Source organism: Macrobrachium nipponense, chromosome 18 (genome assembly GCF_015104395.2).
Source record: "Macrobrachium nipponense isolate FS-2020 chromosome 18, ASM1510439v2, whole genome shotgun sequence".
NCBI classification, from domain to species: Eukaryota; Metazoa; Arthropoda; class Malacostraca; order Decapoda; family Palaemonidae; genus Macrobrachium; species Macrobrachium nipponense.
The window spans coordinates 72,469,267-72,481,910 of NC_087211.1; the positions used below are offsets into that span (position 1 = coordinate 72,469,267).

The following is a 12,644-nucleotide window of genomic DNA, read 5'->3' on the forward strand; positions in this document are numbered from 1 at the left end:
CTTTTATTTCTATCCCGTATGAAAAAAAAGAAGAAAATGCGGTAGTTGTGGCTGCCAAGAAGGACAAAGAAAGAAAGGGGGATGGTTGGATATGGTGGCCTTAAAAATAAATCCGTAAAATTGTTGCATTGTGAACGAACAAGAAGAAGCAGAAGTCAGTGCGATCATTCATGTCTGTATACGAACACACGAGAAACCGGAATTATTATTTTTTTTTCTTAGATATCTTATTAATGTAGTGAGTTCACAAGTTACAACCTCTGAAAACAGGCATCTGTTTGGACCCTAAGAAAAAGAAAGCATTTTAAAAACTCTCATATTCCGGCCGAAGAACCAAGGAGTTCCAACATACATTTCGGCCAAGCCTGAAAGGTCATTAACAGAACAAGAACCTTCTACCATGAAAAAAAGTAAATAAAATAAAGTGGGCAGGAGGGAAATGAAAGAGAATAAATGAACGACAAATGAAGTTAAATTATCTATTTATATCTAATCATTTTACATAAACAGTAATCTAAGTTAGACAAACTACCCGAGCGGTGCATACAGCTTTAAACTAGTATCACACCACGACCTTTCCAAGCAAAATCGCTCTGTAGACTTTCACCGAAGCCTTTCCAAGGATGCTTCGAACCCTGTAACCCTGTTTAATGAAACGCGACTTGCTTGTTCGATGACTTTTGGAGTTTGCGTGCGTCGCCAGGGTTCGTCCAGAGCAAGGCCTTGGTCCAGAGCAAGGACAATGTCTGTATATTTATAGACCTAGGTCGTAAGAACATGCTCTCTGGACCCTGGCTAACGCAAGTAGCCTAGTACTTGCACGACTTGACTTTACCAACTAGTATCGGGCACTTTTACCGCCAAGTTTGTCTGGAGCATGACGAAAGATGCTGTTGAGATATTGCCTGTTTAACAGCTCTTTTAGGATTGTTAATGTTCTCGCGAGAAGTTTCGTTAAATCCGTCTCCGTGATAAGCGATTTAAACTGAGATGGAAATGATAAACGTGGCGTTTGTTGCTCCAGTCATAATAATTATGATTCTTGTCTACTATTGTCTCAGTCAGAGCGATAACTGGTAACCGTCACTTTTTTTCTGTAATGTCGATGACAAGTTATTCCGATTTTTCTTTTATCATAAATGCGGAAGTCTCCCTTTTCCGTTTTAATCATATGAATCATCATCCTTTGTGGTTCCTAATTCCGTGTTCTCGAAAACCTACTCGACAAGATTTCTGTCTGGAAGCAGTGCACTCAAGGCCCGCCGAGTTCAACAACAAGGAGTAAGTCTACAAAATAACTTTGTTGTTGTTGTTGTTGTTGTCTAGTCGCTTACTCGGGGAGTAAGCCTACAAACGACTTTGTTATTGTTATTGTTCTTGTTCTTGTTGGGGGTGTAGGAAAGGTCTAAGGTAGAACCTAAAAGGGTCTGAAAAGGGTGTTTCGCGTTGAGGTATAAAGATACAGGATTGTTAGGATAGGATGTTTATGATTTATTTATTAGAATGACAATGTTAAGCAGTACAGAACAATGATTTCTAATAAGATATAGCGTATTTATTTTAATTTTTGTTGGTGAACTAAGGCTCTATTTGACTGTAGATTTTAGCACGTTTTAATCTATGTTAAAATTTAGGAATATAATGTTTACAACGTATGTGTCCCAAGTAAGCTGGAGGTTGGATCACGCCTTGTTTTTATCTTAATTTTTCGGACTGAAATGCAAACACAACTGGGAAGTATATACATAAATAATGCTGCCATAGCTGTTAATGAGTTTTGTCATTGAGAGAATTAAACTTTCTGTGAGGTTTAAGATGGGTTACAGCGAAAATGGACAAGACAAAGACAAAGCGGATATATAGTTTATGTATAATATACTGATCGATAAGAAACAGTCGCACAATAGGATGAAAAGTATTTGTTATTACATTTATACGAGATGCTATACAAGCATATTATTTGTTATAATACAAATACCCAAATGAAGCAGATTGAAATTCCCGTCCACAGACATACAAGTGAATCAGAAACGTGATAAGGATGCATGCATGTATTCATGACTTTAAAGGCAGTGGTTCTTAACCTTTTTTTTATTACCACGTCCCCTCTTATAATTGGTCCTTTCTTTCACGACCCCCTTGCATCTATGAGTAAAATTCCCTCCCAGATTCCAAGAAAAATTTTTAAAAAATGAGAAAGAGAAGGGGGTTCGAGGGATAGGAAGGGAGGTCTGTGATTACAAAACTGGTAAGAAGCCCAACGAGTCTTAACTAGAGTAGTAGACTCTAGGACAGTAACGTTATCAGACGATAGTTTTGCAGTTTTTCATAAACTTCTGAATATTGGTTCCTCGCTCTTGTTAAGAGAATAACGACTATAATTAGAGAATTTTTTTTATCATTTTTCCAAAGGGTTCGCGCCTCCCCTGGAAATTGCTGATTGACGCCTCCCCCCCCCCCCACAACCCCGCCCCCAAAAGGTTGAGAACCACTAAGTGGAAGATGACGTCATAGGTCCCAGCGCTTGGCCTTTGGCCTAAATCTTTTATTTCTATCTATTTCTATCCCCCAGGGATGGGTTTGGGGTGTGCGGGGCACCCCTGGAGGAATAATGGGCACCAGGCCGGTGACTTTAGTTATGGGCAAGCACAGAGGGCACTTACAGCGGCGGGGTGGTAGTTGGGTTTCCGGGATTTATTTTTTAATAATTGAGCACCTGTAGCTTATATTATCATTATTATTATTATTATTATTATTATTATTATTATTATTATTATTATTATTATTATTATTATTATCTTTTCTTTCAGAGTTTTAGTCTTGAAGATAAGAAAACAAATCTGGAAAATTAGAAGTGTATTGTCCTCGAATCGCATACGCCACGTGTGCTTTCTAGTTAGAAGTAAAGATATGTGCACACGCGTAATATACACACACACACACACACACACACACACACACACACACACACACATATATATATATATATATATATATATATATATATATATATATATATATATATATAACTACATAAGTGGGCGTTATGTCTGTCCGTCGGTCTGTCATTCAAGTACGGCCAAACGGCTGGTCCAATGGGCATGAAACCTGGCAGGATTATAGTGGAGACCCTAAGATAGTTTATAATGGGGTTTCATCCTAAACCCTCCCCCCCCCCCCCCCCCCCCCCCCCCCGCACCCTCCGAAAGGGGTGGGAGTGAGAAGGGATTCCCTGTAACAGGGCTGGTTCTGTCCGTGAAACGGGGCTGGTATTGCCCGTAGACTTAATTAACTTACCAATTGAGCATACATAATTTCTGTATGCATATAACTTATCATTTGGAAGAGAATACTATAGGGTAAACGTTAATGACATAATAGTTAAAAAAAATAGCGAGTCACTTATATGAATCAGCAGACGAATATTTTTTTTAGTAAGGATTGGTAAATTGCTAGTACATATAAAACGAATATGAGTGTTACTTGTTCCTTGCCAATTCAAATATTTGCTTTCTGTTCTCAGAAGGTTGCTATGCAGACTATATGACCTTTTGGCTGCTTCCACAGGAGCAGGAACGCCTTAAGGAAGTAGTTGATAAGATAAGCGGAATATCCTGAATAAAGTTCATTGCCGCTCCAGCGTGAGAACTTTGCAAAGTTCCTGGTTCCGAAACGTTTAATCGACCAACGCAGTTGTGGGCGCGCTACACTATTCGCGTGAGGTGTTTTTTTTCTTTTAACAATGCAGCTTTACTTTGTTAACCCTTTCTCTTTCATACCGTCTATTATATTTTTCTTTACTGAATTCCCTTGTTTTCCCTTACTATTTTAAACTTCTTTAGCCTTACACTATTTTAAACTTCTTTAGCCTTACTTTATTTAATGGTACATCAAATTGTTTATTTTAATCCTTGACCATTACACTTTTCTATAACAAGAAACCCGAAAAAGTCAGAGAAGTTTCTAGAATAATTATTACCAAATATTGTCCATCAATTTTCACTTTACTTAGAAAAGACCCCTCCTCCCTTTCACTTTTCTGAACTGAGGCAGTGTCATGCTAGTCTTTGACCACCAGCGCTTCCCAGGTTAACAAAATTCCTAATTTTCAGGACTATAAGTCTTATATATTCCCCCATTTTTCTGTTGGGGAATTTCATCGTCCCTAAACTAATGTCATGTTGTTTTTCTTTTTCTTTTTTTTTTTTTGTCGGGTTTTATGGCTGAGTAAATGTTCCAAGGCAAGTATTCCTGAACACCCCCTCCCCCTAGCCGAACTGGTTAGGACCGGGAATATGGATTAGGGGGACTCCCCCCTGATGGAGGATGGACGTAGGAAGTAGGATGCCCGGTCCAGGGGCTTGAGTTGGGAAGGGGCTGGTTGGAAGTGCCGTAATGACTCGAGGGTGTGGCCGAGTGACGAATATACTGACGTAAGGGCTCATCTTCGACGTATTATTTATATTGATGAGGTGTTTGTCACGTAGGCATTCCTCTTCTTTTTTTTTAGACCTTTTGTTCCTTTTGATATATTCTCATCCCTTCTTCTTCTCTCCTTTCTTTTGAGAGTCCCGTTCTCGAAGTGCTCTTATTTTATTTCTAATTAGGCCTATAGGCTCTTTTCGTGACATAGCAATCCTTATTTTGTCTTTCCTTGTCTGTGAGTTGTCTTTTCACTTTTGAAAAGTCTCCAAATACCAATAAAGTGCGATGGTTCGGCTCCCCTATACAATAGCTCTGGTACATATGCAAATCAATCTTAGCCATGTTTACATAATTCTACAAGCGTTTGGAAACTGCCAATTAAATGCATATCAACCTTGCCCGGCTGTCCGAAGGCCGCTCCCGGGTTTCCTGTTCGACTTGAAATTCCGAACGTCGGCCTCCGGGACGAGGCGAGAATGCCGGGAACTTCGTTAAAAAAAATACCTGTGGAGAAGAAGAAGAAGAAGAAGACTACAGAAACCGAGGGATTGTTTTAAATTGCCAAACAAAAATGAGAAAAGTTGCTGTGTGGTTTTAATAAGAATCAAGTAAAAAAAAAATGTGCTGAAGTTTCTTCGGTGAGATCGAGTTTTATGTACAGCGGATAATAATTTATGAGCCGCGGCCCATCCAACTTTCAGCCGCGGTCCGGTGGTGACCCGTTGTCTAACTAACCTTAAATCAAATAAAAGCCACTGATGCTAGAGGTCTGCTATTTGGTATGCTTGATAATTGAAGGGTGGATGATCAGCATACCAATTGGCAGCCCTCTAACCTCGGTAGTTTTTAAGATCTGAGGGTAGACAGAGGCAGTGCGGATGGACAGACAAACAGTCATCTCAATAGCTTTCTTTTACAGAAAACTAAAATCTAAGGGGCAATGGACAGACAAACAGTCATCTCAGTAGCTTTCTTTTACAGGAAACTAAAATCTAAGGGGCAATGGACAGACAAACAGTCATCTCAGTAGCTTTCTTTTACAGAAAAGGGGCAATTCTTGTTACGAGGACACGACAATTGTTCATCATATCTTGTTGCGCCAGTGCTTGGGCGCTTCATTGGTGTTCAATAGGTCTTGATCTGTGCAGGTGGGTCCCAGTTCACATTCGCGAAGGATGTGTTAAATCGACAAGTGTTAAATGACAATAAACAAGTCTGTCAAACTCGGGTATACCGAGCGCAAAGCAGACCCAAACGTGCGAGAGTGGAAAAGAAATGAAACGAACGAAAAGTTCGAAAACATCCCTGGAGGAGCAAATGAAAGGCTCTTTCTTATCTCCGAGCAAAACTTCGGTGGGAGGCATTACAGCTATTCAGTCAGGCGCAGTTAAAGCTCACTCGCCAGTGCACAAAAGAAACTCGTAGGTAGATCCTGGGGGTCAGTTTTCATTGGCGACAAATGAGCTGCTTTCGAACATAGCGTCCTTGAAGCGATGTTGTCAGGAAGCATTGGTTGTTTGAGTCTAAACACGAGAGAGAGAGAGAGAGAGAGAGAGAGAGAGAGAGAGAGAGAGAGAGAGAGAGAGAGAGAGAGAGAGAGAGAAAATTGGATAACTTCAAGTTACTGCGATTGTGTGTAATTTTCCCTATTCCCTTTTCGTATACTTTTATATTTTCATATCCTACTCCTCTTATTTATTAGGTTTGTTTTTCATCGAAGTTGAAGAAGTACAGAAACACTGGCTGCTATTATAGTATATATATATTATTATCTATATATAATATATAGATATATATATATTTATATATATATATACTATAATAGCAGCCAGTGTTTCTGTACTTTTCCGTCTTCGATGAAAAAAAAAACCTAACAAATAAGAGGAATAGGATATTAAAATATAAAAGTACACGAAAAAGAAAAAGGGAAACTACACACAATCGTAAAATTCAATGCAGTAAGCAAATAATTAATAGATAGCGTGGAATAATGAGAAAATAAGTCCAAATCAACGATAACTAACAAAGACAAACTGGACATGGACAGACGAGGAGTCTTATGTTCTTACTAATCTCGTGTTAAGAGGTGGACCAACTGAGGCAACTGAACACGAATACCACACTTTACAAAGTAAAGTTTATTTTAAACTGTCTCAAGTGGACTTGAGCTGTTTGGAGTGAGGGCGCTGAACTCTTCGGTTAACAAGAAGGTTCTTTCAGTCCAAGGACCCAAGTCCAAAAATCTTGAAATCAAGAAGAGCGATGCCTCCATTTCTTTGATATATTAACAAGAATTTTACGATCGAGAGGAGATGTTTTTCTACTGTGGAGCTGCGTTGTGGTCTCAGAATCAAGAGAAGTGGTGTTTCTATGTTTGGAACCCTGAGAGGGGTCGTACAATCATGAAGAGTGATGTTTCCTTATCAAGGACCTGAGTAAGTGTCCTAAGGACCATCAAGGACCCTAGTAAGTATCATAAGGACCACCCTATTCTGTCGGCACTGAAATTATCTAGCAGTCAACTTTATCAAAATGCTCCGTCCGAGGGTTTTTTTTTTTATATTAAAACTAGAACCAGTGTTGACCTCTTTGGCAAACATGCACGGGCTTCTATAGCATGTTTTCACGAATTACTTTTTACACGAAACTCGAATACTGTGACTGAATAAGAATAAGAATTTTGTACTGCGCTTAAAAGAATAAAAATATAAGACGGTTCTCGTCTAACTCGTTTTGATTTTCTGTGAGAGCAAAAGCCATATCAAGTCTTAAGCAGCCTGGCAACTGGACTGGACCCGGTGTTTAGTTCATCCCGCCAGCACTCGAGAAAGAATTGGTTGTATTACCTCCTTAGAAATTTTGATGACGCTACGCTGACTAGGGCATTATAGGGACTAAGGTTTTACACACAGTAAGTTTGTGTCTCTCCACAAGGTATCACCAAAAGTGACTATTAGTTTTTGTTGAATTTCTATCGAGAGCGTGGACAGGTTATTAGATTTGCTATAGATCCTGTTTGGAGTTTGATTCACATCCGGATCTTGCATCCCGAAGGCTTTCTATTTTTTTTCCATTTTGAAGGTTGGCATGTGGCAGCACGAAAATCTGTTGGTGCTGAATGAAAATAATATCGTTTCTTGTGTCTTATTACATATATACCACTTGAAGCAGTATATATTATATATATTATATACCATATATGTGTAGAGAGAGAGAGAGAGAATGTCAGTAATGAATGCGTGTAGGGTGTTCAGCCACCAAGGTTCAGCACTCTTAATCTAGCATCCAATGTTGTGGAAGTTTTCTAGAGAATGATGGGAATTAATTCGTGATTCAGCAGTCTTGTGTGAAATTGACCGTGGCTGATGTTTGTTCTTTTCTTGGGAACTATCTCCTGTTTCACACACACACACACACACACACACACACACACACACACACACACACACACACACACACACACACACATATATATATATATATATATATATATATATATATATATATATATATATATATATATATATATAAATTTCTTCAGCCAAACTCCTTTTTCTGTTAGGGAGGATGATGTAAAAAAGTTTTGATGAGATTGCTAATTAGATGCCTTTTTCGTCATGATTGCAGCCCACCATAATCTACTACCTTTGGGTGCATAATTCAGTGCTTGTGTCAACAGTGGCATGTTGCTGATTTAATCTATCTTTTCTAAGGATTCGAACCAGGGTCATCATGCTTGTTAAACTAGTGGTTATGACATTTACCGAACTTCCAAAAAGAGTCAAGTTTGCATATTTCTGATCAGGACTTTCCTTCTTTTTAGTTCAAAATGTTGTCAGGAAAGGACATATTTACGCCAACAATGACCATTGCAGACGTGACAAGCGATTAATAAATATAATAATTGCTTTCACATCGTCATTATCATCATTAGCCGTTCAGTGAACTCACTGGAAATAGGTCAAGCGTTATTCGTGCTCTAAAAGACTATTATGGACCAGAAAAACTAGAAATAACCGAACGGCGATGATGAGTCACAGTGCAGTACTACATACTCGGATGCTTGCGTGACTTCTTGAGCATAAAAAAGATAACCATTATTTTCCAATTCTATAAACTCGCTTTCGCATTTCCTGACATAATATTTTGATAATATTAGGAGTTTTAATGGTTATCTCTCTTATTTTACCTAAAATTTAGCTACAATCAGGTTGAGGTGACCCTTTGGCTTTGCAACGGCCCCTAAACTTGACGAGTTGCTTCCGGTCTATCGAGAACAGAGTGTATGAACCCTATGGTCTTCGACGTCGAAACTGCTTAAAGGTCAGAATCAGATTTTAAAACATGTCTCGTTAACATGAAATCAGTCAGAATTTAAAACTTCATTATCATTTACTAGTTCTTGACGTCGTTGAAGAAGGTAAACGATTTTACCAGCGAATATTATTTGCTTTCCAGTCTCCAGAATGCTACATAATAATCGCGCGTATGACGTAATTAAGTTAAAACATCTTTCTGCGATTTTAGTCAGTTTGATGTAATGCAGTTATGCATTTACAAATTTATGCAAATCACAAAATACATTTTTATAATGGAAAAGAGAACGTATCAGAATTGCTTAACATGTTGTTCGGAAATAACACTAGAGATAGCCTTTGACAGATAAGCATGTTGACACAAAACAACCCGGCTAACATGAATCGCTTGGCAATATTTTTACGTGGGAATGTACAAACGGAAGTACTTTGTGGTCCATTACACCATTTTGCTTTCGTTTCCGAAATAAGAAATCCTACTCTTCTTCAATGGTAATGAAGGGAGTTGTAGACATCTTAAAAGAGGTACATGCATATCGATCGAGATGGGTAGAACACTTTTCGTAAGTGAATTATTGCTGGCAGTAGAGCACGTGGGTTCGTTTTATCATGATTTCCCACCGAGTTTCTCATAGATTTTATAGTATTGTGACATTATCTACAAACAGACAATATTATTCGTCGTTATCTCCTTATCTGAATAGGAAGATCTTCGGACAAGAAGCAAGTACAACTTTGTATGGCAAAAGATGTAGGGACAGCCGTGGCATCTCGTTCTCGGCGGCTGCTGTCGCTCAGTTACATTGCAACCGAGGCCCCAACCGCATCCGGATTATGTCCACGCACAAGACCGAAGACCTGAACAGACTTCACAATGGCGTGACGAATGGGTTTGGCCCCAAGACACCGTTCTTAATAGGTGTGGCGGGTGGCACGGCCTCTGGAAAGGTAATGGGAATCTTGCAATCCTTGTGCAAAAGCAGCATGATTAGTGTAAACAGAAACAAAGATCTTCGAAATCTGTATGGCAATGGGGCCTTTGAATTGTTTATTTTTGTATTGCCACACCAATGACCTCTGCTTTCCACGTTTTTTTGTCTATAGTTAGGAGCCAGGCGTGTCTCGTGCATGCAAATATATGAGCTCTGTCTGCCAAATACGTCAGTGTAGATCTTAGTCATGTGGCGAGAAAGAGTTGCTTTTGTGTTAAATACGGTGCCACCAAAGCACTCCATTTGTAATTAGGTAGCTAGGTAATTGAAAAGCCTGCGGCTACTTGACTTGTTTTACCAATTGTAATTGGAAATCCTGCGGCTACGTGACGACGTGTTTTACGCCGACGGGATACGGTCGATTTTGGAAGTGATCCTTTTGTTACTTAGTAGCTTATACCTAGTAGCATGATTTCCAGCTGGTCTTGTAGTATGTATGCACGTTTAAAGCAGCGCAGGTCCTGTTATGACAGTAGTTTAGATTCAGATGGACCAGTAAGAAAACCTGCTTGCCTACCTTTTGAACCTAATGTAGGTTAAGGTTCTTTTGTTAGGCTACAAAGGCAATATAGGGTAGACACGGACCTACTTCCATTTCTAGGAGGGTTACCTATGTACTATATATAAAATGCTGAGCAGTTGGAACAAGCAGACCACTTTTGAAGAATTGTTTTAGCCTATCTCATTGTACCATGTTACTGGAATTACTAGTAACCAGTCAACAGAACCAAAAGTAATATACCTAGTAGCCTATGATGTAATCCATCTGATATAATCTACCTTAGCCTTGCTTACCGTTATCAAATAGTAGCCTAGGTACTGGTCTAGCCCACATGAAGAAATTTTAGTAATATATATATATATATATATATATATATATATTTATATTTATATTGATATATTATATTATATAGATATAGGGTAAACAACCGTGGACGATCCATCGTCATTGCGCTGGCCAGGCTTTATCCACTCGATATTTAATTGGTGAAACAAGAATACAATTACAACTTTAAGCATACCATTCAAAAGATTGAAGTTTCGTCAACATAATGTGTTATATGAAAGCCCCATACGAACTAAAATAAGCATTTTAGCTCTTCGTAAAATATGTTTTCAAGGCAGTTTTGAAATCCAATATGGCAGCAATTGTGTGGCTGGCCGGTCTAACCACAGACAATCCACCAGCTTTCCCACCCTTCCCAGCACTCATTTGAACAATGTTAGCGTATATATGTAATGTTTACTGATCTTACTCAAGACTTTAGTTTTAATCAGCACAATAAAACAACATTTTGTTGCCTATATTAGTGAAAGTATGAAACTTCTTATTCCCGGGGTCATGGTTTGAACTGAATTCATTTTTACCTTGTAATCGGTGGTTTTATCCTTACTGCTATCACAACTTAAACTCCACAGTGCTTATTTGATTGTAATTATACACATTTTGGTCTTAATTCACTCCACATTGCACTATAACCATGTTGCTGTTCCTGGTTCCTAAGCACTCACTCCGCAAACACAGTTACGAGCAGCAGACGACTACTACATGTTTATGAGGTGCAAAGCTTTATTCCCTTAATTGTTTACTTTACTCATTATTTGGTTTAACTTTACTTCAAAATGTTTATTTAATTCATGTCTATTATCCCTTTTTTGCAACCAAATTAACCTCGAAAAATTATAGATATTTCTAAAGTACGAGCAGGCGACGGAAAAAAAGACTCATCGTTGCCAATGTATTGGTGCTTCACACATACGCCGATGCATTTACAAACTGTTTCCATGAATTTTAGTTGTCATAGTAATGCAGTAATGATAAAATTGATGTTGTATGTATATATGCATGTACTACAAATAGATATGCTAATTTCACTTTATTTCCCCGGTTTTGTTTAAGTCTTATATATATACCCAGTTTGGAGGGTAAACACATACCAATTGACAACTGATAAACAATTAAAGAATGCAAAACGCCGCAAAGAATGCCGTAGTCCCCTTGAATAAGTACGAATAAGTGCTGGTAAGAGGTTGGGGTTAAGATTGTTGTGATGAAAAGTGCCCCAGCGTCTATGGGTATAAGTGGTGTGCGGATTTAGCACAGGAAATGGGAAGTTTGTTGACACGAGCGACTCCGCAAACATCGAGATGGCGTCAATCTTTGAAATATTTGAAGTTGTAAGTAAAAACTTCGAAAGCGTTTTGGGGTTGTGGGCACTGCGTTGGCCACCCTTTTCCTTACCCTCTGTTTAAATCTTAAAGTATGGCCTTAATTTCTAACTTTGGAGAAAGTACTTACTTCGAAATGAGAGTAGAGGTCTTGAGCTCCTTTTATCACCAGCAACAACTCATGACTGATGACCATCTACGGTGTCAGGAAGTGTTAAAAGTACTTTTTCGGAGGGTGGCCGAAGCGCACTAGTTTGTGAGTTAGCCAGTCGACGCGGTTGTTTACCCTATGTCAACCCCTGCATTCAGTTGCAGACTATGAATAGTTGTTATGAAGTTTGCTAAAAATTGAGAATATTTGCTGAAATTTCTATAGGATCTGCCTAAAGCAAATCATGACACTTACCCAACACAAAAAGTATTGCTACCTAAGCTGAAACCCTATATGCCTGCTGAGCATACATACTACCTAGTATAATTTGGCAAACTTGTATTTCATATTTGTTTGTTGTCATGCAGTTCTGGCACTCAATAAAAGGGATTGTGAAAGCATAAAATCAATCACAGTGAATGCAATGATAATATAAAAGCAAATTAAAGTAGGATAAGCTTCAGTGGCCGAAAATACTAGAGATGCGCTGGAACATGGTTCCTACTATTTCCAGCTGGAACTGGAACTTTTACTTTATATCTTATCAGTTACTGCTCACTATGCAGTGATTAATAGCTTATGGCAGTAATA

The 12,644-nt window shown here is 38.6% G+C and overlaps 2 protein-coding genes across 2 annotated transcripts in view; one reads left to right on the forward strand and one right to left on the reverse strand.

The window, feature by feature from the left end:
• The window catches only part of LOC135197158 (uridine-cytidine kinase 2-like), a 162,650-nt gene that overhangs the window by 40,026 nt on the left and 109,980 nt on the right, over positions 1–12,644 (reverse strand).
• Positions 9,315–12,644, forward strand: part of LOC135197152 (uridine-cytidine kinase-like) — a 44,447-nt gene continuing 41,117 nt past the window's right edge. Inside the window, exon 1 of the mRNA XM_064224126.1 lies at positions 9,315–9,689. Coding sequence (XP_064080196.1) covers positions 9,351–9,689 — 339 coding nt within the window. The 5' untranslated portion in view covers positions 9,315–9,350. The remainder of the gene's footprint in view (positions 9,690–12,644) is intronic.